General features: G+C 50.7%; 9 protein-coding genes across 9 annotated transcripts; 4 read left to right on the top strand and 5 right to left on the bottom strand.

The window, feature by feature from the left end:
* Positions 1–217: 217 nt before the first annotated feature.
* AAFC00_005428 (uncharacterized protein) lies at positions 218–984 on the bottom strand (the record flags this gene model as incomplete). The annotated part of the gene is made up of 2 exons (XM_069345209.1): positions 218–827; positions 884–984. 2 exons carry the CDS (start codon positions 982–984, stop codon positions 218–220), a joined length of 711 nt encoding a protein of 236 aa, XP_069203037.1.
* Positions 985–2,179: 1,195 nt separating this feature from the next.
* On the bottom strand, positions 2,180–3,766 carry AAFC00_005427 (uncharacterized protein; the record flags this gene model as incomplete). The annotated part of the gene is made up of 3 exons (XM_069345208.1): positions 2,180–2,396; positions 2,451–3,432; positions 3,478–3,766. The coding sequence occupies 3 exons, from the start codon at positions 3,764–3,766 to the stop codon at positions 2,180–2,182; spliced, it is 1,488 nt and encodes a 495-aa protein (XP_069203036.1).
* Positions 3,767–4,966: 1,200 nt separating this feature from the next.
* Positions 4,967–6,792, top strand: AAFC00_005426 (uncharacterized protein; the record flags this gene model as incomplete). Its single annotated transcript, XM_069345207.1, has 2 exons — positions 4,967–5,317; positions 5,368–6,792. 2 exons carry the CDS (start codon positions 4,967–4,969, stop codon positions 6,790–6,792), a joined length of 1,776 nt encoding a protein of 591 aa, XP_069203035.1.
* A 342-nt stretch (positions 6,793–7,134) lies between these two features.
* Positions 7,135–7,576, top strand: AAFC00_005425 (uncharacterized protein; the record flags this gene model as incomplete). The annotated part of the gene is made up of 2 exons (XM_069345206.1): positions 7,135–7,415; positions 7,495–7,576. The coding sequence occupies 2 exons, from the start codon at positions 7,135–7,137 to the stop codon at positions 7,574–7,576; spliced, it is 363 nt and encodes a 120-aa protein (XP_069203034.1).
* A 2,683-nt stretch (positions 7,577–10,259) lies between these two features.
* On the bottom strand, positions 10,260–12,947 carry AAFC00_005424 (uncharacterized protein; the record flags this gene model as incomplete). Its single annotated transcript, XM_069345205.1, has 3 exons — positions 10,260–12,175; positions 12,232–12,727; positions 12,777–12,947. 3 exons carry the CDS (start codon positions 12,945–12,947, stop codon positions 10,260–10,262), a joined length of 2,583 nt encoding a protein of 860 aa, XP_069203033.1.
* Positions 12,948–14,567: 1,620 nt separating this feature from the next.
* Positions 14,568–16,882, top strand: AAFC00_005423 (uncharacterized protein; the record flags this gene model as incomplete). Its single annotated transcript, XM_069345203.1, has 3 exons — positions 14,568–14,663; positions 14,733–15,037; positions 15,088–16,882. 3 exons carry the CDS (start codon positions 14,568–14,570, stop codon positions 16,880–16,882), a joined length of 2,196 nt encoding a protein of 731 aa, XP_069203032.1.
* A 4,982-nt stretch (positions 16,883–21,864) lies between these two features.
* On the top strand, positions 21,865–22,836 carry AAFC00_005422 (uncharacterized protein; the record flags this gene model as incomplete). Its single annotated transcript, XM_069345202.1, has 2 exons — positions 21,865–22,441; positions 22,511–22,836. The coding sequence occupies 2 exons, from the start codon at positions 21,865–21,867 to the stop codon at positions 22,834–22,836; spliced, it is 903 nt and encodes a 300-aa protein (XP_069203031.1).
* Positions 22,837–23,481: 645 nt separating this feature from the next.
* Positions 23,482–24,403, bottom strand: AAFC00_005421 (60S ribosomal protein uL6; the record flags this gene model as incomplete). The annotated part of the gene is made up of 6 exons (XM_069345201.1): positions 23,482–23,535; positions 23,601–23,778; positions 23,847–24,100; positions 24,180–24,229; positions 24,297–24,323; positions 24,385–24,403. 6 exons carry the CDS (start codon positions 24,401–24,403, stop codon positions 23,482–23,484), a joined length of 582 nt encoding a protein of 193 aa, XP_069203030.1.
* An 833-nt stretch (positions 24,404–25,236) lies between these two features.
* On the bottom strand, positions 25,237–26,484 carry AAFC00_005420 (uncharacterized protein; the record flags this gene model as incomplete). The annotated part of the gene is made up of 4 exons (XM_069345200.1): positions 25,237–25,303; positions 25,368–25,725; positions 25,803–25,953; positions 26,017–26,484. The coding sequence occupies 4 exons, from the start codon at positions 26,482–26,484 to the stop codon at positions 25,237–25,239; spliced, it is 1,044 nt and encodes a 347-aa protein (XP_069203029.1).
* Between the last annotated feature and the right edge of the window lie 3 nt (positions 26,485–26,487).

Below are 26,487 nucleotides of genomic sequence, written 5' to 3'. Positions count from 1 at the left end.
AAACAAGACTTCGGGCAATTGTCATGCGTGGACGAACGAGGCATTCGTTCTTTACGGCATGTAGAAAAGGGTTGGAAGGTAAGTTAAATGTAAATTATAAGTGTGTGTAAGAAGTGCTTTTGCAGAGATCATCTGCGCCGACTAATTCCCATACATTTCCGTTGAACTGAAACATGACGGTCGCAAGGCAGAAACAGACGAACGGAGTGTCCGTTCTTTACAAAGCCAAGAGACCGACGATGCCGACAGCACCAGCGAGTCCCATGCCGTATACGGCAGTGGGCATAGATGCACCACCAGCGGAGGTCGAGGTCGATCCTGCAGATCCGGAAGATCCAGAAGAACCCGAGCCTGAGCCGGGAGAACCGCTGGTACCAGATGCTGAAGATCCAGAAGAGCCAGTCGAGGTGCTGAGACGTGCAGTCCCGCTTCTGCTTGAGGAGCCTCCGAGGGTCGAGTTGCCTCCAGTGGTTCCGTTGATACCGCTACCGCTGCCGCTGGTGGAGTTGCCGGTGGGGAAGGGTGAGATGACAGTGCCGTTGGCGACACCGGCAGTGGAGTTGGACCCGACGACAGGGACGACAGTGGCACCGCTGCTGGCAGCGGCAGAAGTCAAGTTGGCGACGACCGAGCTGAGAGCGGCAGAGTTGGTTGCAGCGGGGACAAACAGACTCTGAACATCGCTAGGGAGTCCAGTGAACCATGTGGGTGTTGAGCCAGCTGCGAATTCAGAGGCGATCTGAGAGTAGACCGAGGCAGAGTTGGTCAAGGCTCCTAGAAGGACAGACGAAGGAAGAGCAGTCTGGAGGACCGAGAATACAGACAGACTGGGCAGTGGTTAGCAATCTCTTATCAAATATTGGCAAGAATACACAAGACTTACGTGTTGTAGCTTGCAGCCTCTTGTCTCTTCTCCTGTCTCTTCTCAGGTGCAGCAATAGCACCAGCCGAAAGGGCGAGCAGAGTGATGGCCTTGAATTGCATTTTGAAAGTTATGTGGCTGTCTCAAAGGAAATTGATCGATTAGTCGATCAGAAGATTATACTACGTATGTAATGCAGTCTTTATGTCAGAAGCGACAGTGGAGAATAATTGCTGATGAAAGAATAATAAGTAAGGGGGGAAAGAGATGGCGACCTTTGCCTTTATTCTTGTATGAAAGTACGTGATTGACTTTTCACTCGGCAACATGCAATTATTCCTCAGCATGCGCACGCCACAACGAGGATTCCTGTACTTGCATCTATTGTACCTGCAGGGAAGAGCTGACTATAACCGTTCGAGGCCCTCTATATCAAGTCATGATTGGTCACATCTCCCCTTTCGCACCCCACCCCCAATCCACTTGGGGAAAGGTGGCGCACTTCACCCCAGGAATCGAGATCTTTATTTGGACCAAACGCGCAAGCAAACCACGACGAGTGCCACGCACGGCATGGCGAAGCACCGTGCCTCTGGTTTTTTCGTTGGGCGTGGCGACGCAGACATTCAAGGATCGCATGGTGATCGGTCGTTTGGATCTGCTGCTTTTTTTGAGACGGGACGGGCGCTGCAGGTTACTCGCGTTCTTCCCGTGTCGAATCATCGACAATATCACCGAAACTCGCTAGTTCTCTTGGTGAAGCCTTCTCGAAACGTTAGGAACCAGCCACGGCCCATGATGAGCTGCTGCTGCTGCTCTTTTTTTTTAAGGTTCCGTCTCCTGTTCCCTCTCCTCAGCTGAGCATTTTCAGGTCCCGCTGCATTTATCCTTTCGGTGAGGAAGCACTAGCTTTCGAAACCTAATGCACGCCAATTCCCACGCATGTACCGTAATAGAGATGCATGTGCGTCGTACTTGTAAGGTATAGTATGGTGAGGCGATGCAAGGCAAGTCGAATATGATGATTATCGTACTCTAGGCATGCATCGGTATGTTGTTACGTGATGCATTACAAGCGTGCTGTGCTTCTTTTCTTAGATCCTTGATACTTGTGTAGATTTATAAGTAGGCTGACATTTAATATCGTCGCGTGTTGCCTTTCCTTTTGGTTTTTATTATGTACTGGGTATCTTAATCTATGAAACTCAAATACGTGTTGCCGCAAGCATAACAAAACATGACCGACTAGGTAGGTACTCCAGACGCCATCTAGTAGAGAGATACAACAGTTCTAGCACAATAAGGTCCTGAAAATCATCAATCTATTACCCATGTACCAGGTCGGTTAGTGCCCTCGACGTTCGTCTCGAAGTCGGGCGGTATCATCAAGTGATCGAGTTGCCATCCAGCTCGTTTACAAAGTTCTGCCACCACACTATCACAATATCCGAGTAGAGTGATATCGAAGTTGATGTGGTCTACAGGTTCTCGCGATATGTAGATTTGCGGGACCTTTGGAGAAATGTAGTGTGGTCTGTGGTACCATTAGCGATGCCAGATGTTGGAACGTATGCTTGCGTAAACCTACATCTCCGACACTGGCGCGACTTTCATGGACGTGCCAATAACGACGACAAGATCAACCTTTGAAACATCGTGTTCTGTCAATCTGTCGAAAAATGTATTTGGCAACTTCTCTCCGAAAAAGGTTATATTGGGCTTCATTACCCCGGCTTCTGGAATGTCGTACTGTCCGTCGTCCTCGCTATCGGAGTAACTGGACTTGCGCGACTTGCTCCCGCCCTGTGAAGCCCGTTTGCGCTTTCGAGGTTTCTGCAGGACCATCTCACTGCATTTTTGACATCGGGAAACACGCTGTGCCTTGACATCGGCGAAGATAACATCGCCGGATACAGTATATCCGCATTTGCGGCATGTCGCTGTGGCCCACGAGCCATGGCATTGAATCAACCTGTCAGGAGTGATACCCGCGAAGGCTTCGATGTTGTCAATGTTCTGTGTGTAATTTGTCAGAAGCTTTCCTTTGTCCTGCAGCAGCTTGATGAACGCATGAGTCGGTGAGCATTTGTCAGTGATTGGAAGAATTTCGTTCGCTAGCTGATAAAAGTGGCTCGGATCGTCATCGAAGTTCTGAATATCGAAGACATCTTCAGGACTCTCAAAACCTCGCTCCAGAAGCTGCGAATAAAATCCGGTGTTCTTGGACCGGAAGTCTGGGATACCTAAGGAGGTTGAAATGCCGGCACCCGTGATCACCACAATATTCTTGCAGCTCTGGAGCAGAGAGACAGCGTCATCAATGGTATTGTACTGTGGCAATCTATATCGCTTTCGCAATTCACGTTGGATCGCAAGCCCCAAAGCACGACAATACCATGCTTCTGAGTATGGTAAGTCTGGTCGGATACCAAAGATCGTTACCATTTTTCGCATGGGAACATCTTCTCTGGTGATTTTCTGATGGATGAATCTGTTCGGGCCAACCTCACGGAGTTTTTCGCGCAATGCTTTGGCTTCCTCTGCGGGATAAGCATCATCTGCGGAGACATCTGTACATATGAGATTACGCTCAAATACTCTATTGAAAAACCTACCATGTTCGTAAAAGGGGTCAAATTCAGCGCGATCGAGCTCCTCTTCAAGCGCTGATGCAGAGATGTCTTCATCGTCGGATGATAGTGGGCTCTCCGGGTCGATGTCTTGCTCGTCATGCTTTTCGACCTCCCTTGACTGTCTAGCATCATTGCTCATGGAATGACCGTTCGTGGCAGACGGCGCATCATGCCCAGGCTCATGTTTTGAGCTGGGACGACTCGTATGCTCGGGTGAATCCCTTTTCTTGTACGGAGTATGCGAGTGCTTCAGCACGTGTGGTTCTGACATTTTCCGCCGACTTAAGGCTGCGCGGAATGATATCCAGAATTGACGCTCGTAATCAACGTTAAGGATAACTAATAGGTAAAAAGTGGCGCTAGCGTTAGCGATCGGCCGCGGTATACAGTACTGTACGGACGGTCGGGTACTTTACTTTTGTAGCACGATACAGCATCCGATTTTCCGAATTCGGTTAGGCAGAGACTAGAATAAATCACAACTTTCAGGGCTTAAGTAGCAGATATCTTGAGACGATATTCGCAAGGATCTCGCTATTATTCGTAGTGAAACTCCTCTGACATGTTGGTCTCCACCGTGTAGCAAACATGGGAGTGCAAACGGGGCAGCTATCTAAGGATATCGCGTTGTTACATTGGCAATCATGGGGGGGATATCGCATGTTTAGTCTGAACCATATTGCCGCGAACTCGTCTGACTCATGGGCTTTCATGTTATGCGGATTCCGAGACCGAACATGACCCGCTATTATCATAAAAAAGCTGTTCAATTGTTGGCAATGTCAAAAGGTGATCCAATTTTACAGATTCTTGTATATGGCGTTGGTCCATTATGATGAGATGCCAACAAGCTTAATTCGTGTCTTCAGTATTGACCAAGACCGATTGCCATTGCATCTCGTGGGCATGCTGATGGTTCGAGAGTCTTGTCACTTTGAAAAAGGGTGGTAACAGCAATCATTTGTACACAATGATACGACGCCATCTTTAATCCCATCTGCATGAATTAGATGCTCGCATACCTCGAGCGAGATAAGCGGTGCCCCTCTTCATCGTGATAAAAGGCAGGCAAGGTGCAAGACAGTGGAGCCCGAAGTGCGGGGACCAATCTGCACAACGCGCCCATTGGATGATGACGTGCACATATGGTAAGACAATCTGTGATGTGAGAGGAGGGCGAGGTGTTACCGACGAGTGATGCAGACCGACTTTATAATAAGGTACATTGGGTCTGGTGGGGGGAGTCTACTATGATACTATGAGTACTTCGCATGAGGTCTGGGTTGAGCAATGTAATTGGTTCTTTCTCGGACCACGTTCAGACCGGGAAGAAGTGCTGCTCGCTCCTGATCTAGTGATGACGAAGTCTTAGCATTTGCAAGCTGGCTGAAAGCTCGACTCAAGTCCTGGTCTTCTATTCCTTTTGATTTCCTGCTCCTCTTCCTATATACTATTGTCGATAGCGTAAACAATGAGTGACCTTAAAGAGTATTCGAAGCAGCAATGGTGGAAGGAGGCTGTTATCTATCAGATCTATCCTTCGTCCTTTCTCGACTCTGGGGCGGGATCGCGACCTGGATGGGGCGATATTCCTGGCATCACTTCGAAGCTGGACTATCTGAAGGACCTCGGAGTCGATGTTCTCTGGTGCTCGCCCATGTACAAGAGCCCTCAGGCCGATATGGGCTATGACATCTCCGATTACAAGGACATGGACCCTCTCTATGGCAAGCTCGAGGATGCCGACAAGCTGATTGCTGAGTTGAAAAAACGTGGCATGAAGATGATGATGGATCTCGTCGTCAATCACACTTCTGACCAGGTGCGTCTTATCATCAATGCAACGGCAGGACATGAACTGATTCTTGGTAGCACGATTGGTTCTTGGACTCTCGGTCATCAAAGAACAGCAGTAAGCGTGACTGGTACATCTGGAAGCCTGCAAAGTATGACAAAGACGGCAACCGTCACCCTCCAAATAACTGGAGCATGATCCTTGGCGAGAAGAACTCTGCGTGGACCTGGGACGAGAAGACGGGCGAGTACTACTTATCACTGTTCACCTCTGAGCAGCCTGATCTCAACTGGGAGACTCCAGCTTTGAGAGAAGCCGTGCATGATGTCCTTCACTTTTGGCTGCAGAGGGGGGCTTCGGGTTTCCGTATGGATGTTATCAACCTGATCTCGAAGCATCAAGACTTCCCAGACGCGGATGTTGTGGCCCCCGATCACAAGTATCAACCTGGATTTAAGTATTACGCTAACGGACCACGTCTGCACGAATATCTGCACGAGATCAAGACCAAGGTACTCGACAAATATGACACTATCACTGTCGGTGAAATGCCCTTCGTCCGTGACGAAGACGAGATCTTGAAGGTCGTCGGACAGAAGGATGGATCTCTCAATATGATTTTCCTCTTCGAGATTGTCGACATCGACAACACCCCTGGTTCGTACCGCATGACGCTTCATCCTTGGGATGCCACAAATATCAAGGAGACTGTGGCCAAGTACCAACGGCTCATGATCGAGCGCACCGGATGGAACTCGTGTTTCATTGAGAACCACGACAACCCGAGAAGTGTATCGAGATACTGCGACGATAGCGACGAATATCGCGAGCTAGGTGCGAAACTACTGTGTCTCATGCAGACCACACTGGGTGGCACCATCTTTGTTTACCAGGGAGAGGAGCTGGGCATGAGAAACATGCCACCGGAGTGGGGACCCGAAGAGTACAAAGACATCGAAACGATCAATTACTGGGCGAAAATGAACGAGATGTATCCCAACAACGATGAAAAGCTTGCATTTGGACGCAAGGTGATGCAGCGGAAAGCACGTGATCATGCTCGCACTCCGGTGCAGTGGTCGGCCGAAGAGAACGCTGGCTTCTGCAAGCCCGGTGTTGAACCATGGATGCGCGTGATTGACGATTACAAGACGGTCAACGCAGAGGTGCAGCAGGAGAAGAAGGCGGATCAACTCTCCGTGCTGCAGTTCTGGCAGCGCGGTTTGGCGAACCGCAAGGAGCACAAGGAGGTCTTCGTTTACGGCGACTTTGAGCTCCTCGACAAAGATCACACCAAGGTCTTCGCTTACAAGCGGTCTAGCGACAAGGAAGCATTTGTTGTTGTGCTGAACTTCTCGGGAGACGAGGTCCAGTGGGAGCTTCCTGCTCAAGCAAAGGTGGAGAGCTGGGTAGCTGGCAACTACACTGCTGGCAAGCCGGAGCAGCCTACGAGTGGCACTGTGACTCTCAAGCCCTGGGAGGGTCTGCTCGGTATGTCTTGAAGGAGTGAGACCACACTTGTATCGTGCTCGACCCGGCTTGCCACATGCCTCTCGTCAGTAGTGCATGAGTATATATAGAAGAATCACAAATCACAGATCATTGACAGTAATTGCCAAGAAAATGGGCGGCGATAGGGCTGAAGGGCGAAAGGACAGAGGCTGGGCTTGGCAAAATCCGGCGGGCTGAACCTCATCGAGACGACGACGGGCGACGGAACTGCGACTTGAGAGTCACCCAATTAACTCTCAGCCAATTCAATCACCTCACAAGGTCTCGCCAGGCCTCGAACACCAAGACACATCGATCCTTCAATCACGGCAACACACCACACTCGCGCCGTCATGCAGAGCCTACGATCCACCTTCGCCCGCAGGGCTAAAGCGCTACAGACTTCCGTCGCCATCCCTCGCACCATGACCGCCCAGAGACACCTCTCGATCACATCACAACTCCGCAGCGCCGAGTCACATGGAGACCACTACAACCCCCCGGGCGGATGGTTGTTCGGAGTCAAGCCGGGCGAGAAGTACGAGAACGAGGGCTGGGAGAAGATCTGGTACTGGGGCTTCTTCGCGCCTCTCGCCTTGTGTGTCATTGGATACTGCTACAAGCCCGACACCAGGTGCGCCAATCCACACACAGCCCCAAAGACAAAGGCCAATTCTTGTGCTCTAGAAACAAACTAACGTTGTCACTCGCAGCATCCAAACGTGGGCCCTCGAGGAGGCCAGGAGACGGCTCGAAGCTGAGGGTATCCTCGCCGACCCCGAGACATCCGACTAGGTTCCGCCCAAGGCAGAATCGACATGGCCTCGCTTTGTTTTCGTTGACATGAACGAGGCACTGTGCAGCGCACACGCAAGCGGACGATCCGGCAACTGTATATATTTCTTTATGAAATAGAAATGTGGTTCATGGTCGGCATCCCGCTCTAAGTATCATTATTCGCGAAGCTTTCTGCGACTGCCGAATCGTCACCGAAGAAAGACATTGAATCAGTTCCCATCTATTCTCACATGACCTGACTGTATCATGTACACCTTGAGTGAATGTGATATCAGTGATTTAAGCAGCGCGCCCGTGCTGTAACAAGCTTTCCTCCACCAGTTCTAGCAGACCTCGCTCACTATACCTTCCTTGCTTACGATCAAATATCAACTTCATGACTTCATTCGACTTCATCTGACTCATTAGCCATCAAATCTCCTTCACCTGACTTAGACAACAAACACATGCAGCAAGCTTTCACCACCATGCTCGCTTGACCTCACTTCTTCCCTCATTGCTTTGCATCAAATTGATTCTCATGACTTCATTTGCCTTGGTTTGACTCACTAGCCGTCAGACTCCCTTCACCTGATTTAGGCAGCGAGCACATGCTGCAGTAAGCTTTCACCACCACATCTATAAAAGCCTCGCTCAACTCCACTTCTATCTTCCTTTGCTTTCCATCAACCAACGGCTGGAACTTCTTTAACATCGACTTCATCTGACGCATCAGCCATCAAACTACTTGAATCAATATAGGCAGCCAGCAGAACAAGCTTTCCACCACTTTTATAAAAGCCTCGCTCAGCTCCACCTCTGCCTTCTTGCTCTCCATTAATCAACCATGTCGATCCATCAGCAAGCTCTGTCCGCAGAAGACATCAGCCCTGTCGTTTTTGCAACGCTTGAGCAAGATGGTGTCGTGTGACCTACCAGTCGACCTGGTAAAAGAAAGGTCAGCGCAGCTCTGCTGAGTCCGCCAACCAGTGGTGGTTCCTCCCTCGCCTCCACTTCTTCTTCGTCGTCTTCTTCTGGTGCTTCGGGTTCGATTAGATTCCGCAGCTACACATCAACTGGCAACAAAACCCTCGAACATCCCGAAGTCCTGGACAGCGTCACGACCCTCGAACTAATTGGATTCATCGAAACAATGGCTGCGAGGATCTTCGCAAGATGGTCAGCACGAGGCAATAGCCCAGACGATCTCTTACGCTATGTCACCGCCCATTCATCACAGATCGGAAATCCCGACATGGAACGTCTCTCCCCAGAAGATGCAATGGCTCGCCTCGGTATCGATAAAGATACTATCGATGCCTTGACCGACCCTGCTTTCGAGGCAATACGCGAAACCGAGACACTAGCATACTGGCTGAAAGACACTTTTACTTTGAGATACGACGGCTACGAAGACATCAGAGATCGACTCAAAGAACATGCGAAGAAGTCGAAGGCCAAGAAGGCTCAGCGAGGCAGTCTGGAAGGAGACTTCACGCCACTACCAACAACAAATACGACTAGCATCGCAATAGACGCACGCCCACCAGGTGCTGGCCCCCTAACCCGTTGGATCTCTGTTGAGGCTGCCCGCCCGGTCAGGGCTGACCATTGCGTCCTGTACACGGGCAAAGCAGCTGTACTAGGAGGGCTCAACACATTGATTGATGAGCACGACGGGAGCATACATCTCGATCTCTTGCAAACTGGCCCTGGTGGAGATTTCAATTATGATCGTGCTGTTTGGTACTGGACCCCCGAGAAAGAGACCGCCGAGCAGTACCGCCTATGGGCTGAGAGACGCGTCGAAAACAATGAAACATGGCTGATCAGAATCGAGGTTCCTCAGACTTTCTTAGACAGCCTGAGATCAGCGGAGCTGTGCTACAGCAGAGACTGGAAGCAATACATATGGCATTGCAAGAGAAAGGCCCGCCCACCTCCACATTTCAATCGACTCTACAGAGACAACGAGCTACTTCGAGGTCACATTTGCACTAGGGCGGCAAAGACGATCGCTCGAATCAAGCAAGTTGACGTTCAGCACAGCATCTCCGAGGACAATCTTTTGATGGTTCCGGGTACCACCAGAACCAAGGCGACTCAGTGGGTTTCATGCAGGCCGATGTCTTGGAACGTTTGGCTACGCTGCTGAAGGGGAAGGTTTATATTGAGACTTTTCAGAGGCCTCTCCTCCAGGGAGAGGGCCCGAAGTCCCCATCATCTATCGGAAGTTAAGGATACGTAGATTGTTTCAATGTCACATCTGGCACCTTGACTGTATCCTGGCACACATGCGTGACCATTAGAAGTCGTACACATTTTACATACATGGTTTCGCTCTTAGCGACACCCACGTATGAGCGGTCACGAAAAGATTCATGGAGTGTTAAAGTAAGCTTTGTATCTGTGTAGAGATATGTATGTGCTTATGCCTTTGATTTGGGGATGATAATCCCCTCCTATCTGCATCGCCTGCCTTTCATATTCAAATTGGCATTTAGCGAATTGTTATCGCTGGGGTATACTTCATAATAAATGACGGCCGTCCATGTTTCGTTTCACTCGTTCACATCATCTCCTGCTTCCGCCTAGAACCATGATATGCTGCTCCTTTCCCTGTCAATCCTGCATGGCGACAGGAACTTTATGTCAACACCTTGGTTATTATTGTCGAGCCCGTTCGCAACTTCGGCACTCATCAGGACGAACCGTGTGACGCGCCCTGCGGATTCCATATTCGGCTTGTATGCGTAATCATCTGCTGAATGTCCTGCATGCCTTCTGTTTCAAGAGACTGCATCAGTTCCATTTGCTGTGTCATGTCCAGTCCATTGCCAAACTGCATCACGTCCTGAGCCCATATATTGGGGTTCAACGAATCTGCAGCATCTTGTGTGTATGCTAATGGATCGGACCCGGTGAAATACTGCTGGGAAGATGGTGCGATTCCGTACGATGCGGCAGAAGAGCCGTTCCGGTCGTTGCAATCATATGTGAATGGGCTGGATCCTTGAGCTGCCGCGACATATGCTGGGTTCCATCCCGCTGCGGTGTAGTCCATGAAATTGGTAGGCAGTGGGTTGAACTGAGATTGCGGGTCAAAGAGATTGATTGGTGGGCTTTGCTGGGACATTGAGCCCATTGGATAAGCCGCGGGAGAGGTTGTGGTGCTCTCGAAGTAAGAGCCGGTCTGATTGGTCAGTCCCGATGACGAACGGTGATTGGTAGGACTCTGGCCTTGATTAGCCGGGGATGTGGCGATGCTTGCTTGATATGGCATTGGTGGTGGCTGCTCGACGCTGTTTCTCGGGCGGTGAAAAGAGTGCACTGTTCGGTCTGGTGGTGTCGCGACTGACGACGACGACATTGTTGCAGGACTCGCCGTGCGCGAGCGAGCCGGGTGTTCTGACGATGGATGTGGCGAAGTAGTGTCAGAAGGTGTCATCTCGGGGAGCTGAATGTCGCCATCCTTATCATAGATCTTCAGAATGGCCTGGATGAGATCTTCGTACAGTGATATTGCAGACGTTACCCCGGGCCAGCGGGCCGAACAGATGTTGATGGCCTCCATAGCAGCTGCCAAGTGTTTTTCCACAGTTTCTTTAGGATGATTTTTCCGGATTCCCGCGTATGAGAGAGCCCAAAGAACGGTATTGATGGCCATGAAGATTGCCTGAGTGAAAATCCAGGTCATGTCTATGGCACCCAGCGTGATTTGCTCACGCTGCACATATATGTTGTACACGCATGCATTGAAACATTTCTCTGCCGCCGCGAGCGTCGGTCTAGAGACCTGCGGCGACGGTCTGAACAGCATAACGATCATAGTGTTGTATCTTGCGATGAACCAGATCTTGTTGAGACCACTGCCGTCGTCATTAGTCGGGCTGGCGTCCCTCCAGGCTTCGAGTTTCGCGTTCATTTGCTGGAACCAAGGATCCTGGTCATCTTTAGGGTGTGATCTCTTCTTGAGATAGAGCTTCCTACGAATTTCTAATTGAAGCAGACGCATCTTGAAGAAATGGATTGCGATCCACTTTTTCAGCGTCGGTCTCGGTGCGCCTGGGAGGATTCCTTCGGGGGTGATGTATTCGTCTGGGACCGCTTCGAAAAAGGCAACGTCGATGTGCTCGCGACCAGTCGCCAGAATGGATGGCCTGCCGAGACTATGCGCCAAACCAAGCTCCATTACCCAAGTACACCAGAATAGTCGCCTTCTCATATCCACTTCCAGGCAATCCGCCTGACCCCCGCCTTTCGCCCTTGTAATCGTCCTCTCTTCGTTGATGCCTAGCGCCTGCGATAGGCGAACAGCGAGACCCATCACATAGTAGATAGCCGTCCGTGTAGGTGTGAGGAGCGAGTATTCCGCCAACAAGGCGAACGCTTGAAGGGTCTTCAGATCCATCGGCTTGATGACCGGTTGTAGATATTTCAGGGCAGCGAGATAATAACTGTCGGCAAGTCCAGCGTATTGTGTGTCCATCTTCTGTAGACTTATGGCAATGACCATACGAAGGATGAAGCACTGGTAGTCATCTCCGTTTCCAGCATAGACCGTTGCTACGTCGCGAGCAAATGTCGGCTCATGCAAGGCTGGGTACATAGGTTGCACTACATCTCATGTCAACACGGGGTTCTGTTACAGCCTCGACCCACGAAGTATATACCTTTCAAGTTGTACAGCTGAACCAGAAGATCGGTCAGACCTCTGTTGGGAAGGTCCTCGGCGGCGACATCACTCGTCAAGGGATAAATCTTGGAGGTTGGCTTCGAAGCCTCGGCGTCGTACATTGCTTTGGCATGGCGAGCCTTGCTCTCGGTGACAACATCTTTGATGGTTATCGAATCGGTAAATTGCTTCGCAAGCAGCATGACAATGCGTATCATCTGTGTCCCGCTCGATGGCCCAAGGTATTTCGTTTCGTCTGCCTCTCCAAGCTTTACTCCCGCACCACTCCGTACCAACACCTCCGGATCATCGTGATCTTCGTCCTTTTCGAGTTTCTCTAGTTGCGTTTCGAGGTTACGTACTCTATGCTGCAGATAGACGACATAGTCTCGGTTAACATTGCGCCCTTTGGACGGATCCCAATACTCGCAGACAAAGTTGGTCCGCTCGCAAGGCCCGCAACGAGGCAGACCAGGGTCGCATCGTGTTTTTCTCTGCTTTCGATAAGCTTGATGGCCGAAGATAAGATGGGTCAGCGCATACCTGTCTACACCGTGTACAGGCTGTCAAAGTGTGCGCAATGCGCGACGAGCCCTCATCGGGAGCTTGTGTGATTCCATTCCCAGCGACAGCCTTGGATTTGACGGGCCTGGCAACTGTATTACGAGGATGACTCGCTGCTTGCATGCTGGTTTCAGTGAAGTTGGAGGCCATACCGACCTGGGCGGGATTGTAGTCGAACGTTCGCTTTCAAGTAGATGTTGGCATAGTCGTCTCGCGCAACGCAATTGTGTGGTGGCCTGAAAGTCCAACGTTGTGCGACCTGCAATTTATTGCTTTATGCGCGGCTTCATGAAGCACAGTACCTATGCAAAGATTGAATATGGTATGTTCACATGGATTTTTGGTCAGGAAACATGAAACCAGGCTTTACTGAGAGCCGCAAAAGATGACCACGCTATGTAAAGGGTATACAGCAAGACAGGCAGCTGTTGCACCGCGCCGGTATGCCTTAAGGTGGTAATGTGGAACGGCGTCGAGACGTTGTGGCCCTACTGTACGATATGATATGCAAGCTAGAGCACTTCGGATCATCAAAGGTGGGCCTGTATTATTATTACGCGAACTCCAAACATGAGTGGACAAGCATCAGTGCAGCGACGCAGACAAGAAAGAACAGAGACAAGGGCCGGTTGGCCGATTCCGCACTCGCCCGGCTAACAAAAAGCATACAATATCTCAGGCCTGGAGCGATGGTTCTTAGTAAGATATCGCTGAGATTTCTCATTTCTCGGTTCTCGGTTCTGTGGATTTGGTTCACAAGTAAGGTATGGACATCAACGGTGCATCACCTTTTCGTCCTACACCACTACAGGGATTATTGCGAACTCTCAATTGAGCCGCGCGGGAGATCCACAAGCGCCAATCCGCGATATCGCAGACTTCGACTCACGAACTGCAAGGAGCACTAGTACAAAATCACCTACCGAAGCACAACGGTGCAATAAGGTCATGGAAAAAAGTACCTAAATGTAAGGTAATTGCGTGTTCCACATAGCGGCTCAATCGCAGCTGAGGCGAAAGTGCGTCGGCACTCATATCCTCGAGCTTGGACTCGTTCGCAATAGAGGTAGCCAATCACATATCGAAGGATCCCTAGCCTTGCCTCGGGCTAAAGGCTTCGCCCTCCGAGCTCCAGAAAGGCATAATATCACAACCTTTGAGAGGCTGTTCTCGAATGTGATTCGACGAAGCGGAAATGGCCAACGATCTTTCCTCTCCAGGCTACATTCGAGGACCCGTTCCGCGCGAGATTGCGCACACGTCCAGTACCGAGCCCCTACAAGCACGCACAGTAGCTCCATCACCTTAGCTTACCTATTTTCCACTGGTTCCTGCGACGCTACCCCATACGACGTTGCCCTGTGGTGTTCCTTCTCCAAGCTCCTGTGCTTTCTCAAAAGCTTGGCTTTACAATCCGAGAGCAGATATCGAACGCCTGCTCTATTTACTCCCTGACTGATCGATAGCGCAATTGTTCTCTTTCCTCTATCTGGTGAACAAGAAGGACTGGAGCCGTCTGTGTGTCAATAGTCAGCCGAATTTCGTGAGTGTCTCCTGGGGTTAAGCCACCTACTATCCCTCGTGCATCAATCCTTCCCCGTGCCATGTCATGTATCGGCGACTCCGTAGGCTGTGTGCCTTATCACACCTCAGGTAGACCATGGCTGCTACGCTATATACGGGGGCAGTCTTGTCGGCGCGAAAGCCACTGTCCCTTTTACTGATCTCTCGATGGCAGCACTCGGCTTCTACACCCCGGGTTTGGACCTCATGGTCCTGGAGACTCCCCTTCTTCGAGTCAGCAGGCCTGTCGCCGCTTGCTCGAGGTGCAGGGCAGCCAAGATCAAATGTGACGGCAAGCTTCCGGTACGTAAGTCTGTATTTTCGATGTTGTAATCCACCATCAACGATATCGGTATTGATTCCGAGCGACAGTCATGTACTTCCTGCGAAAGGGCCGGTAAGGCTTCTGACTGCTCGAGCACCAACGATCAGTTTGCCCGAGGAAAAGAGCGCAGCTATGTATCGACACTTGAGACAAAGATCGAAAGACTGGAGCGTAGGATCCAGGAAGCTAAACAGCGAAAATCATCGGTCATCAGTATGTCTGATCAAGACACGACTCCGGGCGAGCTAGAAGCAGCGCAGGCTATCATTCCTCCACCAGCCGGTGAGACTAAAGCAGCAAAGCGACAAGAGCGCCTCCAAATCGATGACTTGGTTTCTGACTTTGGCTTTCTGTAAGTCCATATGTCTTTACATTCTGCGGTGATGTATTTACGTGGTGCAGTTCCGTGAGCGCTACTGCTCGAGATTTTGCCTACGGATTCACTGGAACCGTGTCCTACGCACAACTCATCCTTTCCGCTTGTAACAGGGACCCTTTGCCGCAAGTAATACACCAACCGTTACCACCAAGGAATGAGGCCACTCAAATTATCCAGCATTACTATGACAACTTCTTCATTCTATATCCTCTGTTCCAAGAAACCAGCTTCTTCCTATCGTTTGACGCAGTCTATAGTAACAGAGAAGGAGTAGCAACCCCCTTTGACCGCTTCATGGTCCGCATGGTGCTCGGTATCGCTCATGCCGGTAGATTAGAGCAAAGAGGCGACTCTAACTACATGGCTGCTGTGGGTCATGTGTCTGCAGCTCTACGAGAGGCTGAGCATGTCCTGCGACCTGGATCGATACAAAGTATTCAGGCTATGCTACTACTGCATGAATACGCAATGATTGACCCACATCACTTTGATAGCTGGAGCCTGATTGGCGCTGCTTCTCGCGCCATGGTCGACATTGGTCTGCATCAAGATCCACCAAAAGGGACCCATATGCCGCGGTCTAAACTCGAGCTTCGCAGAAGAGTATTCTGGTGCGTATATGCGTTCGACAGATCAACAAGTCTTGTTCAGACACGAGCATTTTCCTTCTCAGATGACTCGTCCAACGTCAGCATGCCGTTTACTGCCGCCCATTCTGCCGCACGAAAACAAGGGCAGCTCTCGAAAACAATAGATAGCATCACTCTTAAAACCTTGGACACTGCCCCGGAGCTATTCAAACTCAGGACCCTACAGTCTGCTTGGTATGCGGAACTATTCCAATCCGGCCGTGAGCCATGGCAAGATCCATATCCGAGTATATGGAGGATATGTCTTTCGATGAAGGTTTGGTGGGACCATCTGCCAACGACGATCAGCCAGCATCTCCGTTCTTTCTTAGAGCTCAATCTTCTATATTCCTACATCTATGTCCTTGCACCTTCTCCACGAGTACCTAACGTTGCACCGTTCGCCCAAGCGCTGATCTTCGAATATGCAATACAATACTCGGAAAAGATGACAACACATGTCGAGAACCGAAAACATGCTGCTCCGATCAGCTTCTATGACGCCATGAGGGCGTACATGACTGGACGACAATTCATCGAAGTCCTTCAAAACAATCAGGACAGGCTACTCTCTGGATTGATGCCAGATCTTCCGCATGTTCCATTAGATTCAGCGCCACCGCCACCAGTGCCCAGTACGCCGAGAGACGTTCAGACAAATATAGCCAGGAGCATCTCTTGTCTCAAGAAATTCACGGATTGTCTGAGCATTTTTGGTATGCGCTGGGGCTATATGAGCTGGCGAGATCGCTTTCAGGCAGATTCTGAAGATCTTCTCCAAGACTTGAATCGGCGTTCCTGGGAATTACAAGGCACTACTAGTCTGCCCGGGCAGTCTTCTGGGAGGCCATCTTATCAGCATGAAGGTTCTTTCGGTCAAGACTCTTTGGGCACCCCATCGCCGTTTGGCCAGCTCTACTCAAGCCCTACTAATATCCATCCGGTTGCGACGCCGACGTATCCTCCAGACTTGCATCAGATTCATTCTCATGATCCAGGCCAATCTGTCCCAAGCTCGCAGTATACACAAGCATCATCGCAGCAAAATATCATCCTACCTTCGGCACCACCCGCACAGCAATTTGCGTCATGGTCAGGGTTGTCTGCAGTAAATTCAGCACAAATCATGACTACGGCACATCATGATAGCAGCGTCTCACCTCCGCTGGACACTTACCGCGGTGCTTAGCATCTTCTGCAACTGAGTAGCGGAACAGAACACGGCCTATGAATATTCAGATTGTCCAGGTTGAAAGTTATGAGTGAGCTATTTGGTGATTGGGCGAGTATACATAATTGGATGGACAAAAGAGAGGTTCTCAGCATATTGATTTATATTATTATACCCAATATAGACGAAGCATCTGACCGGCAGATAACCTTTTGGTGCCGCAGGAACGCATGCGCTGGCTTATACAACTGTAACTGCGAACGCTGCCCTATCACGAAACTGCGATACTGACGAACCCACTTGAGGAATGAGGGTTACAGTGAGGTACGTACTGAATCCTTGAAACTCAGCCACACACCGGACGCCACACTCTCCGTCATTGAGCGGCTGGACTTCAGCCAATGAGCGCATGTTGATCGTTGATACAACCTTGATTTTTCAGGCTATGCTGCAGGACCAAGGATGATTGACCTTTTCTTACACCATTTGGGATAATCGAAGCCATATCGGCTACGCAAAGTAGGTGATGGGTCGGGTTTTATCACACCTTATCGTGCTGCGCGCCCATGTAGTCGCGCGCCATACATCCTGTTTGTACGCTCGCCCGTAAGTTCCAGACCATCCTGCCCACTTTTAATTACCCCCGTCTTTATATATCTTTCCTTCGCGGGCGTTGATCGATGCAACGGCTCTGCTTCATTGCACTAAATACCTGTTCGAACGCCTGGAGTTTTTATACCAAAAATTAATTATTCTTGCGTGTAATGGTTAGATCATGACATCGCAAACGACTCCCTCCACCGCAGCAGATGATGTCACTACGACTGCCAGTGCCTCGTACACCAACCCAACTATCCAGTCACTCTGGGGTGTAGCGGAATCACTCATAAGTTCATACTACCCATCTGCAGCGCTGTCGGACATTGCCTCACTTACCTGGCCGGGAACCGTTGTCATCGACTCTTCTACCTACATCTTCCATACAGGTGCTTCATCACAATCTAGCATTTCGACCGCAACGAGATCTAGCTCGTCGACGCCTCAATCAAGTGCGGCGGAAAGAAGCACGTCGAATGTGATACCTAGTGCAACAGAGCAAAGCAGTTCCAGTCCAACGTCTACGACAAACAGTGCCAAGACCGTGTCCGCGAACACTGAGAACGGTAACAACAATGGGAAGTATCTCGGTATCGGCCTCGGGGTCGGACTGGGATGCGCGGCCATCGCAGCCTTTGTCTTTCTCGCATGGCTTGTGAAACGCCGTAAGGGGTCAAAAGCGAAGTATGCTTCGAATTGGTCCAGTAGTGCTTCAGAGTCAGGTATCCGGCCATGGCACACACAGGACTCGAGCTCAGCCAACTTTCCGGAGAAGTACATAAATCTGGACGCTCCACTTCCGCCGGCGATGCCAATGCAGACTCATACAGCATATACGGGTCTGGGGATTCACACCGACGAGCCGCCAAGGCGGTATGAGCAAGCCCCCAACGATGGCGATATATCATACTCTCCGTACGCAAGCTATGTAGAGCCTAGCTCCCGACAATTCAACCATGTTGCCGAAGACCCAGCTCTAATACATGAACTGCATGGGGACACGGTACATACCCCTTCCAACGATAGCCAATCAGCTGTGGCGAGGTCAGAACTGGCTGGTGCTGCCGCTGCCCCGCCCCGCCGACCGTCAACCCCTTACTCGCCAGCCCTCATGCGTGAACCAATGAGTCCAGTGAGCCCGATCAGCCCAGCCGATGACGATCCGCGGTGGCATGGCTTCTGGCGTGGTGGACCTGGTCAGTATACGAGCCTCAACGAAGCACAACAGCACGATCATGATCACTACAGACACAGCGTTGGCGTGTCAAATCCTTTCACGTCCGAGGAGGATGGTGATGATGACGATGATGAGGAAGAGCCGCCTGTCATTCCTGCACGGAGTCCTAGGAGGAGAAGCTCACCTATGGTGCACTATCCCTCTGGCAACGAACTATCTACCTTTGATTTCGGGCTTGTGCATGACATTAGCGGGGATCGTAGGGTATCCTCATATGGGGGTGGTGGAGTTGGGCAGTAATGCCTGCCGAGTCTAGTGCGTGATATATTCTTCTGTATCTCAAAGCAAGACATTGCGATATTTTTATCTTTTATAGACCCACCGAGTGCACAGTGGGACATACAAGTGAATGAGTGATGTTTTACTGCCCCTCTGCTGCGCCTTCACTGCTTCTTAGCTGCTGCTTCACTACTCCATTACCACTACTTCGCCACCCCTTCACTTACCCCTTCACTGCCCTTCTCGCTACCCCTTCACTGCCCCTTTACCGCCCCTTCTTGTCGTAGCCGAAATATCTCACTCGGAAAGTATCCTCCAGCCAGAAACAACAATGTCTCGGTCCCAGCTATTTCCGCACAGAGAAGGGTCGGTCAACGCATCTATAGTTCTGGAGTTGATCCCGATGCGAGCCATTGCACTTCTCTCCGAGAAACATTCCAAGTCAGGATCCTCGATTTGCCTCAGATGTGCGATGACATAGTGCATTAGCCCATCAGAATTATCGCCTCGTGCTGACCATTGAGCGAAGATGCTCTCTGCGGTTGGTTTGGTGAAGCCGATCAGGTTGAGGGTCTCGACGCTGTCGAGGACTTCGGGATAATAGCGCATCATATTGAAGTTGGGGTTTGCTGGTGGACTAATGTATTATTGATCTCGATGGTAAGTAAGGCAGGTACAGGGGAATTTGAGCGAAACTTTTATAGAAGTGGTGGAAAGCTTGTTGTAGCACGTATGTGTTCAAGTGAAGGAACCTCAATGACTGATGACGAGGACAATTGAGTCTTGTATGAAGGATGGTAAAAAGCTTGGTGCAGCACCCACTCACTTCACCTGGCATCAGTCTTGCCGTTGTCATATGCTTGGGACTCGATATAGAAAAAACATGACGAATTCCCTCACCACATATCTGGGATGCCGATTAGAAGGAATAGGAGATCGTAAATATCTGTTACTCCAAGTCACCTTAGCTAGCCTGATTAATCCCACTCCAACCTGGATTCGTGAACAATGTAGCAGGTAAAGGTGAAAACGCAGACAGGGTTACCCTACCTTCCACCCCTTCACCTTTTCGTGCAATTGCTAACCCACTTTCGGCGAACCCTCCGAAACTTACACTGAATCTATTAGTCGCGCTGACATCCACGAGCTGTGTGTTGCACAGCACATGTGGTTACAAGTACTCACAAACATACCTACGCCAGAGGAAGAGCCGTTGTGTGCAACAAGTACTGCATGGCCTTACGTGTATCGAGTCTGGATTTCTGGCCCCATTCTCCCCCTCCCTCGTTCGTCGGAGCTTCATCTTGCCCCTCGTCTCAAGAAGGTACACGTGCACTGTACAACCAGCTATCCCCCATCGGAAGGATCAAGACATCACACTACAGACGTCGAGACATGCAGACGTGAAGGTAAGTACCAAAACAGAGAGACAGAGAGGCAGGCAGGCAGGCAGGCGATAGCGATAATGATGATGGTGCATGTACATGACAAGTACTGTGGAAGCAGAGAAATGCATGACGGCGCCACGTGGTGCACACGAGACGGGGAGAGATTTTGTGTTCAGAAGGAAGCATCACGGCATGGGATTAGTGGATGCTGAAAGTCAGGTAGGCTCTTGACATTGCGCATCTAGGGACACGGAGGTATTTGGGATACTGACGCATTGATACCTGTCAAGCTACAGAATGTAGAAGATGGAATCGTTGGTCCATTTCAGGTAAGCTTGCTTGATCGACATCTCAATGCTTGATACTCGGCTACGACTTAGCATTATGATCAATTTGTTGTTATCTGAGCACGCGAGCACAACATCAAAGTCAACTTCAGAATCAACATCAACACATCCAGCCCGCCCGATCCGACAGACGGGACAGATGGATGAATGGGATGGATCAAACGACCCGCAAACGGTTGCGAGTAGGAGCAAGCAAGACGGGAGAGAATCGGTGGCATGATAGATGCTTAAGGCAGGCTTCTCCTGTTCCTGTAAGCTTCAAAGAGACAACAATACTTGATATACGGTACGGTAAGATAGTCCAAGTGGGGTCCCTTAGAGACATGCGATTCTCCTTTCTAAGGTACCTACCTACCTTACGCTCTCTGGTGCCACAGATTCATGCGTGTAAAGACATGCAATAATGCAGCCACAAGCAGCCTTGTTCGCACCCGCTGATTAGTCGTCCACCCGGAGAAAAGAACAGAGCTGTTCCTTTCTGCCTTCTTGATGCTGTACCATGGGAACGAACAAACAAGGCAGACAGACAGGCTGGCTCGCAGACGAAATGCGGGTGTGGGAAAAAGCTACCAAGAAGCACCACCAGCAATATTGAGCAAGCACAAAGACTTGTACACACGATAAGGTCACGTAGCACCAAGACACAGGCCGTTCTCACTTCTCAGGGGCACAAAGAAGGGGGGTCGAAGGAGAGAGGGCGGTCTTTTGTGTGTACAGTACAGTAAGTAGTAGTGCGGCCAAGTTTGTCGCAACTACTAGTCTGCATCCAATAGAGACTTGGACGGTTATTCACCGATAAAATGACACCTCGCCCGGTTTTCGTTCAACAACACTGCGAGTCTGTCTTCTTGTCGCTTCTTCTTTGCTCTTTGTCTCTATTATCCTCATATTAATTTTTTCCTTCTGAATTTTTAGAATTTACTCTTGATTCTGTCAGGGGATTCTCTTTTCGACGTCACGAGCGAGTCTAGCAATACGAGTCAACGACTCTTGGTACCTCGGCTTGCCTTGCCCCTGCCCGCAGCTGCTGCTCCTGCTCCTGCTCCTGCTCTCCCACACTAAGCTAGATCCATCACATTTCTGAATATCTGGGGCGTGGATTGATCAATTATACACACATAACATATCAATATCGGAGTATTATCCCTATCATTCACCTTATCATCAGATCTGCACAACACACCCTGCATATCCACTAAAACAAAAAGAACAATGCCGTCCCAGCGTCGGCTCCGAGCCTTCGGCCTCCTGGCGGGCGTCCTCCTCCTGACCATCATCTACATGTCACACGCGGGCCAATCGACGCGGACATCAGAGTTCTACACGCGGACAGTGGCAGCGATAGACGCAAAGACGCGGGCAGCGCACGAGGCGCTGGACGCAGAGAACCACAAGCGGATCCAAGCCGCGGCCGAGGCCGAGGCGGCGCAAAAGGCCAACTTGCGCGACCCGGACTTGCCTGTTGCGAACACGCCCAAGGAAAAACCGCAGCAGAAGCCGTTCGCGGTCGATATCGAGGACGCGACGGAGAAGGCCAAGAGCGTCGCTGCGAAAGTCGCGGGCGGCGCAAAGGACGCCGTGCATGGCGTTACGGGAGTCGATGCGGCGGAGAAGAGCGTGGCGGGGCGCAAGATGATGAAGGGGCTCAAGGACGACGGGGTCGCTAAAGTGGGTAATTCGGGAGCCAAAGACCCTGCCAGCGGAGAGAAGGAGGGAGAGGAAAAGGAAGAGAGCGATGAGGATCACGAGACGGAAATTGAGCTCAATTCGATCTTGAAGAAGAGCCCGAGTAAGTCGTCGTCGTCGTCGTGCTTGAGACTGACCGAGAGGGATTCAAAACTGACAATTGGGTTCACAGTCATCATCTTCTCAAAGAGCTACTGTCCTTACTCTAAAAAGGCCAAGCACATCCTTCTAGACGGATACAACATCGTGCCCGCACCCTACGTCGAGGAGCTGGACCTCCACCCGCTCGGCGCGAGGCTCCAAGCAGCATTGGAAAAATCAACCGGCAGACGGACCGTCCCCAATGTCTTGATCAATGGCAAAAGCATCGGCGGAGGCGACGACGTGGCCAACTTCGACGCCGAGGACAAGCTGGTCGACTTGATCAAGAGCCTGGGAGGGAAGCGCATCATGGAGGCGTCCAAGTTGACCAAGAAGGCACATCACGTCGAGGCTTGATCCGTTGTTGTTGTTGTTGTTATTATTGTTGGCAGATTCACATCAATGGATCACTCGCGGTTGGCACACAAAGTCCCCGTTTCTTTTCAGTTTATAAAACCAGTGCGATAGGAAGGACAGTCAGCTTTCACATGGCGCATTTTCTAAAAGTGAGGAAATGCAGGCTTTCGGATAAACAGCACAGAGAGCGAACTCGGAGGCGTTCTCTTCATGCGACCGAAGTTGGTAGGACTGGGTGGCACATTTCATGTTTGTGGACGGCTCAGATACCCTGGACTGTGACTGGCGAAAAGGGGGCGAAATGGCATTCCATATTCTGACTATTCCAAGCTCTGTCTTCTCTTCTTTTTGCTCTTTCTCTTTCTCACGGTCGGTCAGATGACGGCTATGTCCTTTTTGTAGAAAGTGACGCAGCAGCAGCGCCCTTCAGAACTGTAGATGATCAAGAAGCAGGGAAAAACAGCGGGTGAAAATGAACAGGAATTCTTTTTGGGTGGAATCGTTACATTTTTGGTCCATTGGAATGTTGCCCGTATGTCATTTGTAGTACTACCGCAGCCCAGACTGCAAAGCAAATCCCTAAAGTACCGCCTTTCGCCAGTTATTTCATTGGAAGGAAGCAAGACACGCCGAGTCGAAGTGCGCTTAAGCCTCCTCAACAATGTTGCCCCTCTCGGAGACATAGAGACCGTCAAGGAACTGTTCGGTGTTAGTAGAGTCATCGAATGGGCGCAATCGCGCAATCGACAATCAAGAGGGCGCACCTTTCGGATATCCTTGTTCCTGACTCTGCACTTCTGCTGGATGTCTGCGGCGCTCTGGGAGACCTTCTCGAGGTCGTTGCCGGAGAGGACAAGCTCATCCTTCTGTGCCTTGGAGGCCTCGACGTCGACGCCGTCGGCCATGATGACCTTTCTCACGATCTTCTCGCCCAAGAAGTTTCTGTAGTTTATTCTCAGCTTCTTTTTTTCTTTTCAAAAGTCATCCAGCACCCAGAGAAAAAAGCATACCTGATCTCGACCTCCCAAAGACCGGTCTCGTTGTTCTTGTCGAGGTTGACGTTGATGGGAAAATGGGCGTAGACGTAGCGCATCTTGTACTTGAAGCCCTTGGTAACACCGATGACCATGTTGTTGATGAGGGTGCGAACGGTACGGAGAGTGGCCAGGTTCTTGCGGGCACCGTGGTGCATGGTGATGGTCAAGGTGTTGGCCTTGGGGGTGGAGAAAGAGACGGCGATGTGCGAGAGGTCCTTGTGGAGAGTCTGTGGGAAAAGTGGTATGAGCATTCCTGTTTCCGTCTTCTTTTGGTTCATTTCATCGTTTTTCCATCGGAGAACGTACACCACGGGGGCCCTCGACGACGACCTGTCTGGTCTTGATCGAGATTTTGACTGCAGAGTCATTTGATTAGTCGCTGGCCTGTCGTCGATTGGTTTCGTGGGTTTGCGCAAAACGTACCACCCTCAGGGATGGGGAGGGTCTCCTCTGCGAAATTGTCAGCTCTACGAGATCCTTGTATACACTCTGATGCACGCTTTCGAATTACCGGAGTGAATGTACAGCATCTCGGCGGTGTTGGCGGTATTGTCGAGGGGTCGTTGGGCGTACTTGGCTTGCTCGTCGTCGACAAGTTCTCAATCATTGAAGATTTCGCGAACTTCGTAGTCGTGTGGACGCTAGCCGATGACGCCGCACGGACCAGACCAGCCGACCTTGGCGCTTTCGCTTTCGCTTTCGATGTCTGTCCCTCACTTTTGCTGAAGACATGTGCTACTCTTAATTGTGGCCATCTGTGCATGCAAATACTTGTTCTTGGTACTGGTGATTTCTACCCTAGGTCCCCCCATAATTACCTTAGTGGAGGTCGTCGTCAAGACTGCACACCTCACTCAATCTACCTACCTTACTCAATGCATCATTTCCTGTCAATTCTACTACATTTTGTATCTATTCCAATCTCTTGGCATGAATACTTCGGTCGTTCACACTGTCCCGATCAGTGTGGGGTGTGCTTGCGTGGTCTCGGGACTTTTCCTTTGATAGCTGCATGCTTTTCGCGAGTTGTTTTCGCCACTGTAGCTTGCTGTACTAATGTCGCTCCTACTCCGATGACTGTGATAACCGTTGAACATCCAATAAACACCTTTTGCGTTTCGAAAAGAAAAAAAAGGAGAGGAGGTGACCGAGAGGAGCAGTCCCCACTTTACTAATAAGACAGGTCGAAGATGACAGTGCAGTCGCCTGCGAATAGACAAAAAAATAAGTTGTCAACAGGGAATATAGGAAAGAAGAAGAGAAACGCCACCAATTGCTCCAACCCGCGCATACATTTGTCATTTCGTAGCATAGCCATGCCTTGTTGGCCGGCAGAAGACGCTTCGCATACCATCATGAACAACTACCTGAACTCCATTGCACCCAAGCAGCCCCGGTCGTCGACATGTTTTAATTCAAGTTGCTGATACCTGACGATCACAACAAAATTAGCCTCGGTGGATACTTCTGTTGTCAGAAAACTGCAAGACCTACTTTTCACTCCGTGAGTGGAAATATATACCACTGACGGTGCCTGTACATTGGTTGAAGCATATGTAATAGAAACCCTCGAAACTAGCGCCGGTAATCGATTTCACCTTGTGATCAGGCACGAGAAAATACTCTTTCCACCTCATGAAGAGATGCTCCCGCTGGGCAAAGTTCTTGAAGGTGAAGCTGGGCGATCTCGCTTGTTTGGCAAGAGGACGCCATGCAGGGAAGCGCGCCCAATGCTGCATGTCCACCTTCTCGGTAGACCCCCACTCGGGATGGGCTGTTTTGAATGTGTGTTTTGTGCCAATTATCTCGCCCTCGAAGCAGGTCGTCAACGTTGGGTGATCGTCGGTGAGGCCTGGATGAAATAAGATGTGAGTCACGAGAACGACTTGCAGGGAAACCCCGTCTCCGACCGATCAGGTCCCTACCCACCTTGAATTCGAAGATAGCCACACAGGTAGGAGTTCTCCATGTCCACCTGCTTGATCTCCACTTGCACATCGTACGTCTGGCGGTCTGATTGTTGAGTGCCGTGGAATTTACTCCCCGGCCGTAGTAGGGACGAGCTCGAGTTAGGCAAGAACTTCAAAGCCGGGTCAGCAACGGCGAACACAAAGACAATTAGTTTGGGTCTGTCTCATCATACTCTTTTGGTTGTCGAGGCGACAAGTGGATAGGTCGGTGGAAGGGAAGGTGAGATGGCGGCAGCGGACATGGAGTGCGCGAGACGTGCGTCACTGTCTCGCGACTCGTCCGACGTGGCCGACGACGAGGATGTGTTTTCGTCTGCGGTGTTTGTGCTTATGGCTTCGTCCACGGCGTCCATGTGTTTAAGTGGAGTAGTGGCTTCTGGGGACTGCGGGTTTCGAGCTGCGGCGACGGTATCGGACCCGGGCTGATCGCGTGGGGAGGAGGCGGGCAGCCCAGGTGAATCGGATCCGCCTGTGTCTGGACTCGAATTGTGCGCATGCTGTGGTGATGTTGCTGCTCTTTCTGTGCGCGGCACTATGGTCTCCCTGTCCTCCTCGGGCGGGCAGGTTGTATGTACATTTCTGGCATCCACGGAGATAGCGGTCGGCGGCGAATCGAGTGTGTAGTCACTAGGTGTGGGCATGAT

Source organism: Neodothiora populina (assembly GCF_041146345.1).
Source record: "Neodothiora populina strain CPC 39397 chromosome Unknown canker_contig_5, whole genome shotgun sequence".
NCBI classification, from domain to species: Eukaryota; Fungi; Ascomycota; class Dothideomycetes; order Dothideales; family Dothioraceae; genus Neodothiora; species Neodothiora populina.
The sequence above is the reverse complement of the archived record's forward strand: the minus strand, read 5'-3'. Positions and strand labels throughout refer to the sequence as shown.